This window comes from Pieris napi, chromosome 24, assembly GCF_905475465.1.
Source record: "Pieris napi chromosome 24, ilPieNapi1.2, whole genome shotgun sequence".
Taxonomy (NCBI): domain Eukaryota; kingdom Metazoa; phylum Arthropoda; class Insecta; order Lepidoptera; family Pieridae; genus Pieris; species Pieris napi.
The window spans coordinates 6,027,182-6,039,792 of NC_062257.1; the positions used below are offsets into that span (position 1 = coordinate 6,027,182).

General features: G+C 36.0%; 1 protein-coding gene across 2 annotated transcripts in view; it reads left to right on the forward strand.

Moving 5' to 3' along the window:
• LOC125061943 (transmembrane protein 131 homolog) overlaps positions 1–12,611 on the forward strand; it is a 45,684-nt gene that overhangs the window by 13,852 nt on the left and 19,221 nt on the right. For both annotated transcript variants that reach the window (XM_047667577.1, XM_047667578.1), the window contains exons 4-10: positions 3,766–3,879; positions 4,665–4,787; positions 6,013–6,176; positions 7,827–7,956; positions 8,680–8,806; positions 9,662–9,760; positions 11,198–11,366. In XM_047667577.1, coding sequence (XP_047523533.1) covers positions 3,766–3,879; positions 4,665–4,787; positions 6,013–6,176; positions 7,827–7,956; positions 8,680–8,806; positions 9,662–9,760; positions 11,198–11,366 — 926 coding nt within the window. The remainder of the gene's footprint in view (positions 1–3,765; positions 3,880–4,664; positions 4,788–6,012; positions 6,177–7,826; positions 7,957–8,679; positions 8,807–9,661; positions 9,761–11,197; positions 11,367–12,611) is intronic.

Genomic DNA, 12,611 nt, shown 5'->3' on the forward strand with positions numbered 1-12,611 from the left:
AGGTTATAAACTTTGTTTTTTTTATCTAACGGGGGGCTCGCCTGATAGCACCTTGAATGATACTGCCGCCCATAGACACTTACATTCCGAGAGGGCTCGCAAGTGCGTTGCCGGCCTTTTAAAAATTGATACGCTCTCGTATTGATTCGGAAATACTTCAGTGGGCAGCTGGCTCCACATAGTGGTGGTGCGCGGAAAAAACTGCCTTAAGAAACGCTCAGTTGTTGTGACTCTCACCCCGACTATTGTGGTGCAGAACCGTATTTTAAACACATATTTTGTACAAATATATATATATTTGTACAAAATATGTGTTTGTTACAAAGTATGTGTTACTATTCCTATTCTATATTCATAGGCGAGTGGGAGCCCGTCTCGCCTCCGCTACGCGTTTGTTGCAGTGAGTGACGCATTTAACTATCTTACTGTTCGAAAATCTACTATATAAAAATAAGTCGGGTTTTCCTTCCTGACGCTATAACTCCAGAACGCACGAACCGATTTCCACGGTTTTGCATTCGTTGGAAAGGTCTCGGGCTCCGTGAGGTTTATAGCAAGAAAATCAACAGAAAAGCGGGATCACCAAACGAAATGTTACATAAAACGAAACCATCTGTTGGCGAAACGAAGTTCGCCGAGTTTGCTAGTATTGTATAGAAATGTTCCAGTTGCGATCTGAAGTTTCTTAATATTTCGGGTAAATCGGTAGTTATCTTTATATTGATTTGTTGCTCCAGATCGCACCTGGAGGCTCCAAATACAGGACATCATAAGTCACCCTTAGACACTTTACGCTAATTTAAAAAAACATGTGTGTACTTACATATGGACACGCGTTAGAAATTATACTTCTTTGGCGTAACAAGATAAAAATCTTTTCAAAAAATTTATTCTGCGTTTGTAGAAAAAACAACACAACAATAGAAAAAAGGTATTTAATATGTACATTGAAAGTTTTATTATAACGCATTATCTAGTTAAATAAACTTTATTTAAATATCACAAAAAAAATATTTCGACCTAATTAAAGAAATTGACATTTTTTATAATGTTGACTATTCTAACTTCAGGGTGTCGGTTTTTTGTGACGGTGTTCGCACGCATCGTTAAAATTGACTCTCATCATTTTTCCCTAACACGCCAAAAGAAGCATAACCAAATACAGTATTATTTAATCTAACAGATTGATATCTCTGAATCTTTTTATAGAATTGTATATGTGATTATAGGTAGCCGGTTTTGTTGTTCTGATGTTTAATTATAATTCCTTCCTTAAAACGATTTTGATAATTTATTCTGATTGACGCACTTTTGGTATTTCCTGTTTATCATATTTATGGACGTTGTTGTATGTTGTACAAGAATTTGGATTAAATTTCTGTGTTATTTATGACCCACGTATATCAAAAACTTGTGTGTTGAATATTATGGAATAAGTTTAAGGAATTAAGTATCCGGTCAATATATTCATGAAGTATGTACAAAAAAATATAAACAATTTTAAAACAAATGGTGACTTTCACCAGTATAATACGCGAAATAGAACTAATCTGAGTGTACGACCAACCAGGCTTCAAAAGATAAACCACTCCTTATATGGATATTGTATTCGTTTTTACAACAAACTCCCAGGGGAAATTAGAGAATTACCACTGAATAAATTCAAAGCCCTCGTTAAGCGTAAATTAAACAATAAAGCTTTTTATAAATTCCAGTTCAAACAATTTGTATGACTTAATACTTGGCGATTAAAAAGAGTGGCGGAAAGTTTCTTGCCAGTTCTTCTTGCCAGCTCTACGCCCTTGACTTGCGAACTGATAGTAAATGTAAATTTACAATTAATTTAACTTCTTTTCTGACGTTCATAAGTGTACTTGTTCGCCTATATGAATAAAAATATTTTGAGTTTGAGTTTACTAAAGATATTGGTCTACCATTTAAGTCTTTCTTAGACTCCCTGGACAGCTAAGGAAATCATACTAAATTCACATTTTGTGTTAGCAAGGCATCTGGAGTTTTTGAAGTTATACTTTTGGCGCGCTAGGGAAAAATGATGATATCAATTGTAACGATGCGCGCGCACACCGTCACAAAAAACCGACACCCTGAAGTTAGCTATAGTCAACATTTTAGTTTTTTCTATTGTAAGTGTCATTTTTTCTACAAACGTAGAATAAAAATTTTGAAAAGATTTTTATCTTGTTACGCCAAAGAAGTATAACTTCTAACGCGTGTACATAAGTATACACACGTTTTTTTGGACATAACACGCAGAGATCCAAAAAATATATAAAAACTTATCGTGATTGGCAGAGTTGAGTGCACCATCTCTTACAGGTCTTACCATCACCCGGGGACAGAGGCTTGCCAAAGACTGGGACTGTTCGACTGAAGAAGAAGTAATGAGAAGAAAGAAGACCTAGCGAGATTGGGGCGCGGGAAGAGTTCGATTCTTGTCATGAGATGGAATGGGAGGCAAGCTCGAACTTTTCCTGCGTTTCAGTTTTGCGTTTTCTACAGAAGAGATGAAGAAGAAAGAAATAACAACTTACATTTTTACAACGTATTTATAAAAACTGTGTATTTTATTAAGATTTTGTATAATGTATCTGTTCTGTTGTGTTCAAGGCCGTCTTAAACCAGGCTGGGGCTATTGGGCACACAAGAATTTGGGGCCCTTTTGGAAAGAAAAAAAGCTGATTATAATAAAAAAAAATTACTAAGTATAACCATTTAGGTCATCTAATACAGTATGATATATTATGTCATTAATGATATTAGAATGCTGCTGGTTTTTTGGTTACGATTACGATAACGGTTTCTTTCGATATTTCTTTTGAGTCTTCTATTATATCCTTATTAATTTACAATAGGAATAGGCACAGTAATCGATATAATGGCGTAGTATATGCCTTGTAAATACTTTCTGATAACTTTTTTGATTACTGATTTGTGAAAAACAAAAATGTTTTGAGAATATATGTGGGAGAGAAATTGTCGGTCCTTCGGGGCCCCCTGAGAATGGGGGCCCTGGGCACGGGCCCCGTGTGCCCTTATGGTGAAGACGGTATTGGTTGTGTTAGTTATAATATGACAAATGGTTTCCAGTACTAATCTATTTATATTTATTCTATATAAAGTTTTATTATTATTTTATTTATATTATCACCTTTATATTAAGCCTTTTTCCCGAAGGGGTAGGTAGAGACCACGGATCTCCACTTGCTAAGGTCCCTATCTCTCTCGCTTCATCCACTTTCATGGCATGCTCGTGATGGGTACTTTTAACTTGTTCCTTCTCTAACTCCTGAATTTGGTCTATACGACAAGGACTACCCAACCGGATTTCACCACGGCGTTATTTTCTATTTAAAAAATACGACTCTTCAGGAAAATAGACAGGAGTAGCGATCTAAAGATATTATTTTATTATAGCAATTCGGAAATCTTTGGCTGTGATCTGTCGGACGGCCAACTTTTCTATAAAATTATTATTCTTAGAACAATGTACAATTTTCATATACAGTCGACTCTAGATAATTTGGAATGTTCAGTCCCTTGAAAAATACTCGATAAATTAAATAAAATCTATGTCAATATGTAAGGAATAGTATCTTGTTCGCTCGCATGCGATATTTTGTACTTCGGGCTTCCCTTCTTTCTATATTTTGAAGTGTTCACGCACTAATATGTCAATTGTCAAAATTATTTAAATAAAGTTTGTCTAATAGTGATAATTTCTTATTTGTTACTGTATTCTTTCAGTCAATACCACCTCAGGGCAATACAAGTTTCAGCGTGGTGTATCTGGGACGACGGGAGGGTCTCGTCACAGCTCACCTTTACATTCATACATCGCTTGGAGTACACAAATATCCTGTGAGTTAAATGTTACATTGCCGACTGTAAATGTAATAAATTCGTTCAAAGAAAATTATATTTGGATTTGAATAGGCTTTAATTTTGTGGCAATTGGATGCAATTTAAAGTTCCAACAGGTGTGCAGATCTAAAAAATTCTTGGAAAATTTAGAATCATTGAGATTATTTCAATCAAGGATAGTCAAACTTAACAAATTTCGTCAAATTCTGTTGAATCCTTTTAGAGATATACCCATTACCCATTCATGATGAATGAAACTTCAATATATTGCTGAAATAATTATATATTATTATGTTAATGAAATAATTATTAATACGTGAATATTAAAGTAATTAGTAATTAATTACCTGTAAATAAAATTTTAGAAACAACATTAAAGGTCAGTACTCACATACGGTTTTACTACTATTTTTACTCGAGTCGAGTAAAAATCAACGTGTGGACCGCAAAACTCACAGTTCGAAGGCTCACCGAGCCGGCTCGATGGAATTAAATGAAAGTAATTTCCTTCGAACCTACACGAAGCGAGCCGTCAATCTTGTCTCGAAGAGTTCTTCTTAAGAGTTTATTTCATAAAAGCCCTTCAAAACCTTAATTAAAATCTGAAAATGTTAACAAAAAAATGCTTGTAACAATTGAAATGACAAGCAAAAACTCGCGCCTTTTTTCACAGATTAACATAGTCGCAAAAACTTTGACACATGACAGATAATTAACAATATAAAAGAAGTCTATTTATTTACATGGATGTGTGTCGGATAATTTTTGAATTTGGAATTCAGGTGTCAGCGATAGGCGTGGCCAGTGAATATGACGTTTGGCCACTTGTTGGATTGCGTGTGCCTCACAATGCATCTGTCGAACCGGAGCTCACCTTATATAATCCCACCGACAAAACTATACAGGTATATAACTATACAGAAGTAAAGCTTTTTATTGTTACCACTATTTTTTATAAATTTTAGGAAAATTTAATTAATAAATTTTTCCGACTTCAAGGGAGCGTTCAAGTATTACGTAACGAATTTTGGAGGGGGGGGTCCTTTTGTAAAACGTTAAGGTGGGAACTGACCAAAGTTACGAGATGTAATGTAGCATTCGCATCGAGCGTGTTACGCATCGAGCATGTTACGCTGTGTTCTAAAATCGGCGTAACATGCTTGTCAAAACTCGGTGCTCCACTATCGTCGCCAGTGTTCACGAGATGTGATAGTGATAATGTTGATATCTTTCATTCTATTTAATTATTGTTTCATCCAAATTAAGAAGAAGAAAAAATCTTACTGGACATAAAACTTATTTAAAAACACAGGCGTATGAGGTGGTTTGTAATTGATTGCAATATTAAAAACCAAATGATTACTGGACAGTATAAAAACTTTGTACACAGGTCTCGATTTTGAAGAACTGTTGAATTTAATTGGACCAAAAGTACTTAAAAAAGACACAATTTATAGAAAATCATAATCATGATCACTCGCGACGTGCGACGCGTAATTACTGAACCGCGTAACAGTCAAAGGATTCGCCAAAAAACCGACAGCCGGGTGGAGCACTCAAAGCGAGCAACGAGCGGCTTGTTGCTCGCTGGTTTCCCCGTAACACGACGTACTGACTGCACGAATGCTCGCTGTTTAACATTAAGGTGGGAACTGACCAAAGTTACGAGGTGTAATGTAACATGTAATGTAATGTTACACAGCGAATATTCGTGCAGTCAGTACGTCGTGTTACGGGGAAACACGACGTAACACGACGTACTAACTGCACGAATGCTCGCTGTGTAACATTACATTACATGTTACATTACACCTCGTAACGTTGGTCAGTTCCCACCTTTACATTACATGTTACATTACACCTCGTAACGTTGGTCAGTTCCCACCTTTACGATGCGGGGCGGGGATTAAATTACGCGTTATTATTATTATTTTCGACTGTCCAGTATGAACTATGTTTATTTCGTCTGATACTTCAATGTACTTTATTTTCTTGGGAAAATACGTTTCGAACTTCCCACGAGGCTGGAGATTGTCATGACACCTATCAGGCCCGATCACCAACTTGCCTATTAATGAATAATCACGAAATCGGAAGATGAAGGGTTGTAGCTCTTATAATTTATTGTAGGTGAGTGAAGTGTATTCGTCTGGCGGATGGCTAGGCCTTCGCCTCGCTAGTGGGGAGTCCCGAGCCCCTCGCGATATCTGGACCATCCCTCCCAGGGAACGGCGGGCCCTCGTCCGATTAAGGATTTCTCCTACTCACAAACAGCCCTTGGCTGCGTATGTGCGGTGAGTACCAATTTTTATATTATTGACTAGCTGATCCGGCAAACGTCGTTTTGCCATGTTTATCATTTATAAAAAAATAGGGGTTGATCGTAGAGGGGTGAAAATTAGGGGTTGTATGTCTTTTTGAATGCTGTATCATAAAAAAAATTATCTAAAAATTAAAAAAAAAAATTAGGGGTACTTAACATTTAGGGCGATGAAAAATAGATTTTGTCCGATTCTCAGTTATACTCAATATGCACACAAAATTTCATGAGAATCGGTCAAGCCGTTTGGGAGGAGTTTAACCACAAACACCGCGACACGAGAATTTTATATATTATTTATCTATCTATATATATAAAAAGAAAATGGTGTTCGTTTGAGGCTCTTTCACGCTTAAACCACTGATCGTATCGACATGAAACTACCACCATTCGATGCGAAAATTTTCCTAGATGGTTTATGGCTATTTATTTTTTTAATTCCAACGTTCCTTAATTTTTTTATTTCTGTTTTACTTTTATGAAAATTTTTCCCGCTAATAAAAACAAAAGAGGCTTCCTAGAACCGCAAAACGTCAACATCTGTTAAAAACTCGATTTTCGAAATATTTCAATTTTCTTAGCGGGAAGTTAAAAAGAAGAATAATAAAAATATGAAAAAAATTAAAATAATGAAACATAAAATTTATTTTAATTCGTCCAGCAAAGCGGGCGCGAAACGGCTAGTTATTTATAATCATTTATTCATATAGGTAACACAATGTACACTTATGAACGTCAAAAAGAAATATACATTAAATGCTTCTAATTTTACATTTACTGCCAGTTCTCACATCTAGAGTGTAGAACGGAAGAGAACTGGCAATTAACTCTCCGCCACTCTTTTTAATCACCAAGTTTTTTGTTTTACACAACCTTTGTAAGGAGCTGCAACCATTACACCAAGACCACGTGACATCTTAAAAAATAATATATAAATGTTGGATCCTTCGGTAGATAACATTTTTTATATTTTTAATAAATTATTTATTGTTCGTTTTTAAAAGTTGTATTAGCAATACTTTTTGCCATGTCCAAGAGGGACTGGTGACTTGTAATAACAGGTTTTCCCAACCTTTTTCAAGCACCAGTCTCTCACAATAATACATAGCATTAAGTTTATTGTCAAAAATGCAATTGTATGAATGTAAGTTAATTAAGAGTTGATTATATATTACTAAAAAAAAACTCATGTGTGCAATTCACACGTGGTAGAAGTGAAACCATTAAAAACAAAGTTTTTATAATGTATATTAAAATAAAATAATATGTAAATTATACTTTTTTCACTAACTAAATGTAGGACTATGTTAAATTTTCATTTATAAGTTTAATATCAATATCAATCTTTAATTTGATAAAAACTAAAATAATGGAAGTTTGAAATTCGATGATTATTACTTATTTAATTTTTTGCACATCTATGTTTTTTTTAATTCAGAAAATGATCAAATACACGCCAATTTAAAGTTTATACACTGCACAATTCTTCCCATCTCATTCTCTCCCACGCTAAATCCTACAAATTTATGCGTCTGTCTCTTTTTACTGTCGCTTTTTCCGTTGCATCCGGTTTGGTAAAAGATCAACAAATGTTTCCTCTTTATAAGTAATACTCTATTCTCAGGATCAAGGCGAACATCCCGGGCGGTGGTTTAGTGGTGTGCGTGGAAGCCCGTAGTGCACCACCCGGAGAACACACGAGACCGCTGCATTTGAGGCTTCGCCCGCGGGGCTCCAAGGACCCGGAGCATTCGGTGAGAACTTCTATTCTTATAGCTAAAGTCAGTTAGGGGTGTGGTGGTATAAAAGTATATTTTAGTCGGAATGTTTTTTGGTAATTGTTGTAGAAACACTTTTATTACCATTATTAAAAAAAACAATATAATTATTTTTTCGGATATTAATGTCTACACCTATATTTATTTATTTGGGGCCGTTCAAGTATTACGTAAGCAGTATGGGGGGGACGGGGGTCTTTGATTATCATATTTGCAGCCATTGAAGCCGTATAGAAGTTTGTGCGTTGAATGAAATTTTTAGAAAAAATAAATAAAAATCACACATTGCTTGTTATAATCAGTCATAAAAACAACAAAAACTAATCAATAAAGTTTTTTACTTACCGAAAATACGATATCCCATCCTTTTTTAGCCTTCTTGACGTTATATTTTTACAATTTCTCACAGAACACTTTGGCATTTTTAACGACTGCTCCCAGACGCGAGCGACGCGAGACTATTTGAAATGAGCGCACAATTTAGAATGTTGCGCTCATTTTTTGAGGACGTTTTTTAGACGTTGAGTGTGCATCTTGGGTTTTTTGTAATCAATGCATATTACCCACACATTGTCTATGCTTGAAAACGAAATGTGTTATCGAGTTTCATATTAAACATTTTTTTTTAGTTTTGATATATTTAATAACAAAGGTTATATATTAATTAAATTAAACAATTAATAAAAAATGCGAATCCAGGTGTTCGTGGAAGCGGCGAACAGTGCAGCATCTGGCGTGAGGCTAGACGCAGCTCTAGACGCGGCCAGCTGCTGGAGAACCGCCCCAGCACCTCCGCCGCCTTGTGCGCATGCGCATGTCGCTAATGGTCAGTAACGCAGTATTTATTTAACGACTTCAATAAAATAAGGTTTTTTTTAATTTTCATTAGATATTCATAATGTATGTTTTCAAAATTCTTGGAAACCAAAAGTTGAATCGAAATGTGCGATTAGTTTTTTCATTAAAATCAGGGGAGGAAAGGGATAAAGGGGATATAATATAGGTACCCTCCATCACTTATTATTACATATAAAAAATCAGTAGCGCTACAACCTCTTTTTAGGTCTTGGCCTCAGATTTCTGAATCTGTTTCATGATCATTGTTAAATCTGATGCAAGGCAAGTTGGTGATCAGCCTCTAGTGCCTGACACACGCGGTCGACTTTTTGGGTCTAAGACATGTCGGTTTCCTCACGATGTTTTCCTTCACCGTTCGAGCAAATGTGCAATGCGCACATAGAAAGAAAGTCCATTGGTGCACAGCCGGGGATCGAACCTACGACCTCAGGTATGAGAGTCGCACGCTGAAGCCACTAGGTCAACACTATTGTTTCATATTATTATATTTCATACTAGCTGATCCGGCAAACGTTGTTTTGCCATATATATCATTTATAATAAAAAAATAGGGGTTCATCGTAGAGGGTTGAAAATTTGGGGTTGTATGTATTTTTTAATGTATAAAAAAATAAAAACAGAAAAAAATATCTAAAATTTTAAAAAAAATATTTAGGGTTGGACCACCCTTAACATTTAGGGGGATGAAAAATAGATGTTGTCCGATTCTCAGACATACCCAATATGCACACAAAATTTCATGAGAATCGGTCGAGCCGTTTCGGAGGAGTTTAACCACAAACACCGCGACACGAGAATTTTATATATTAGATGACTTTTCCAGGTGGAGCAGACGTCCATAGTGGAGCACATTTGACGGTGCTCAAGTCACATTTGGAGCCGTTTGAGGACTTCAGTCGAGTCGCAAAACTCACATTTAACTGTAAGTTTAAACTAACCAGGGGTTTTTGGGACTGGGACAATGAGCAGGCACCAAGGACCGATCTGGTCGCAGTTTGTTGTGTCTGGACATACGAGGTTATCATTCTACAGCGACCATATATGTGTGTGTACTTACGCCCGAACCCAATAACCTATATCAATCCATAATCCACCATCTGAGATAGTAATCTTAATCCAAATGTTGTAACAAGTGTGCCAATAACCAATCGACGGATTGTAGAAGCCATCTGTCGATACAAGCTATCCATGGAAGGTCGTATCGGTGTCTCTGGATAGACCTTTGTATGAAAATGACAGTTGACGAAAGCTCGATTTCAACAGTTAATTATTTTAACAGATTTTAACTTACACCAGATTTTTAAATAATAAAAAAAACTGTTTGTTATGTTTTATGTTTTTAAACATACACATGTATATTTTAATGTTATTTGTACGGTTTTATTTACTTTATTTGGTTTACATTGATTATCAAATATAAGAACTAAACTCGGTAAAATAGAACGACAAAGAGCATTTTATCCGTCGCCAAAAATGGATTGTCTTCGTAGGGTTTGGTTATTGGGATGCAGATAGGAGATCGATTGACTGTCATGGTCTGATCTCATATTGTTTTCAATCTGAGATTGTGGATTGATTATTGGGTTCGGGCGTTAGACGTTATATCTAATTACATAACAAGCAGCTTCAGTCAACTCGGCCAGAGTACAAAGAAAGAGATCGTTGGCCCTGACTGCGTACTCCTATTTCACCATACCTCCTGCTGATAGAGGAAAAATCTTTGTTTTTAATTTATGTTATAATTATTAATTACTTAAGATGTCATGTGGAACATGGTGTAATGGTTGCAGCTCCTTACAAATGTTGTGTAAAAAAACACATAGCGATTAAAAAGAGTGGCGGAGAGTTTATTGCCAGTTCTCTTCCGTTCTACGTCCTTGATTTGAGAACTGGCAGTAAATGTTAAATTAGAAGCATTTTTTTTAATGGCTCTGGCAAGATTTGTGCATTAGCCAGCGTCAAGTATAAGATTTTTATAATTCGTGCTTGTCTTTAGAAATTCGACCGTGTCCTCCATGTACGGTTTAGGCACTCGCCCGGTACCGCACAACCCTCCCAAAGGCCGAGAACAAATTTAAATTAAATTAAAACTTACCCTCGAACCGGGAATCGAACCCGGTACCCCTCACCTAGCAGCCACTTAATAAGACCGCTAGGCTATGAGGCCCCCAGAAGCATTTAAAGTATATTTATTTTTTGACGTTCATAAGTGTACATTGTGTTACCTATATGAATTTTGACTTTTGACTTTTTATATACAAATGTATATAATACATCCAAAAGTTGTGACATTCCCTTCAGATATTTCTTTGCAACCCGTAGACCCAGTCCATTATATCCACATACTGTATGATCACAGATGCAGAGCTTTGGGCGTTGTCCCGCCAGAAGGTGGATGAGCAAAGCAACGGCGAGAGCAAAGAGGGCGTGGCCTGGTGCGGAGGCTGCGTGCGTCTGGGAAAGGCCTCCGTGCCCTACAGCCTCACGCTCTTGCCCGGGACGCTCGCCTTTCAACCGGATACGCTCGAGTGAGTCTCTTGTTCTCTCTATTTTTATTTTTGTAGTTATACTTCTTTAGGCGCGTTATGAAAAATTGATGAGAGTGAAATTTTACGATGCGCGCGCACCGTTACACAAAATTAACAGAATGAAATTGCCCACGGAAGATGCTACGGCATTGTAAGAGAGTAGCACACTTAATGTAAGAGAATAATAATAAATATTGATTTATTTAAATTTTCAAATGTAAACTGAACTTTATTGACTATAATGACTCCTTTTCCAGTCTTTGATTATTTAATTGTAATTAATTATTTGTATGCAATCAACTATTTTTAATAATGTCAAAGAAGTATAACTTCTTACGCGCGTAAAAAAATAAAAATATAAAAATAAAATATGTTTATTATGGAACGTAAGATACATGTATCACTTATTCCACGTCATTAAATTTGAAGGCATCCCTACTCATCGGCAAAGAAGACAGAGGGTGTAGGCCGAGAGAAAAAGCCGGCGTAAAAAACTCTCGGTACTCTTTTAAAACAGCAAATCATCAAACAACACTTATTTATAACAAATATCGCAAATTAATTAGAAGTAGCCTGTCTAGCACTAGTCCCAGGCCCTTTTATCAATTAGATAATCGTTGACTTTATAGTAAGCCTTTTTACACAGCTTTTCTTTAATACATTTCTTAAATTTATTGAAAGGCAGTGATAAAAGAGCTTCTGGGATTTTATTAAAGAAGAGTATCCCTTTCCCCAAAAAAGAATTACTAACTTTAGATAGTCCAGTACGGGGAAATTGCAGCCTGCGTTTGTTCCGTGTATTAACATTGTGCGTATGTTCTATTCTAGTAAACTTATCACTATTTTTGTATACATACATAATATTTTCATAAATATATTGCGAGGGAAAGGTAAGTATATTAATTTCCTTGAATTTATCTCTAAGAGATTCCCTACATTTTAAATTATAGATTGCACGAATAGCCCTCTTCTGCAGGATGAAAATAGTTTCGACATCAGCAGCATGACCCCATAATAATAAGCCATAAGTCATTAAGCTATGAAAGTAACTAAAATAAACAAGTCTAGCTGTATCGACATCAGTTAGAGAGCGAATTTTTTTAACCGCGTAGGCTGCAGAACTAAGTCTCTTCGCCAATCCGTTAATATGAGGGGACCACTGAAGTTTTGAATCCATGGTGATTCCGAGAAATACAGTTGTATCATCCAGATTCAATTCCTCACCGTTTATAATTGGTCTAGTAT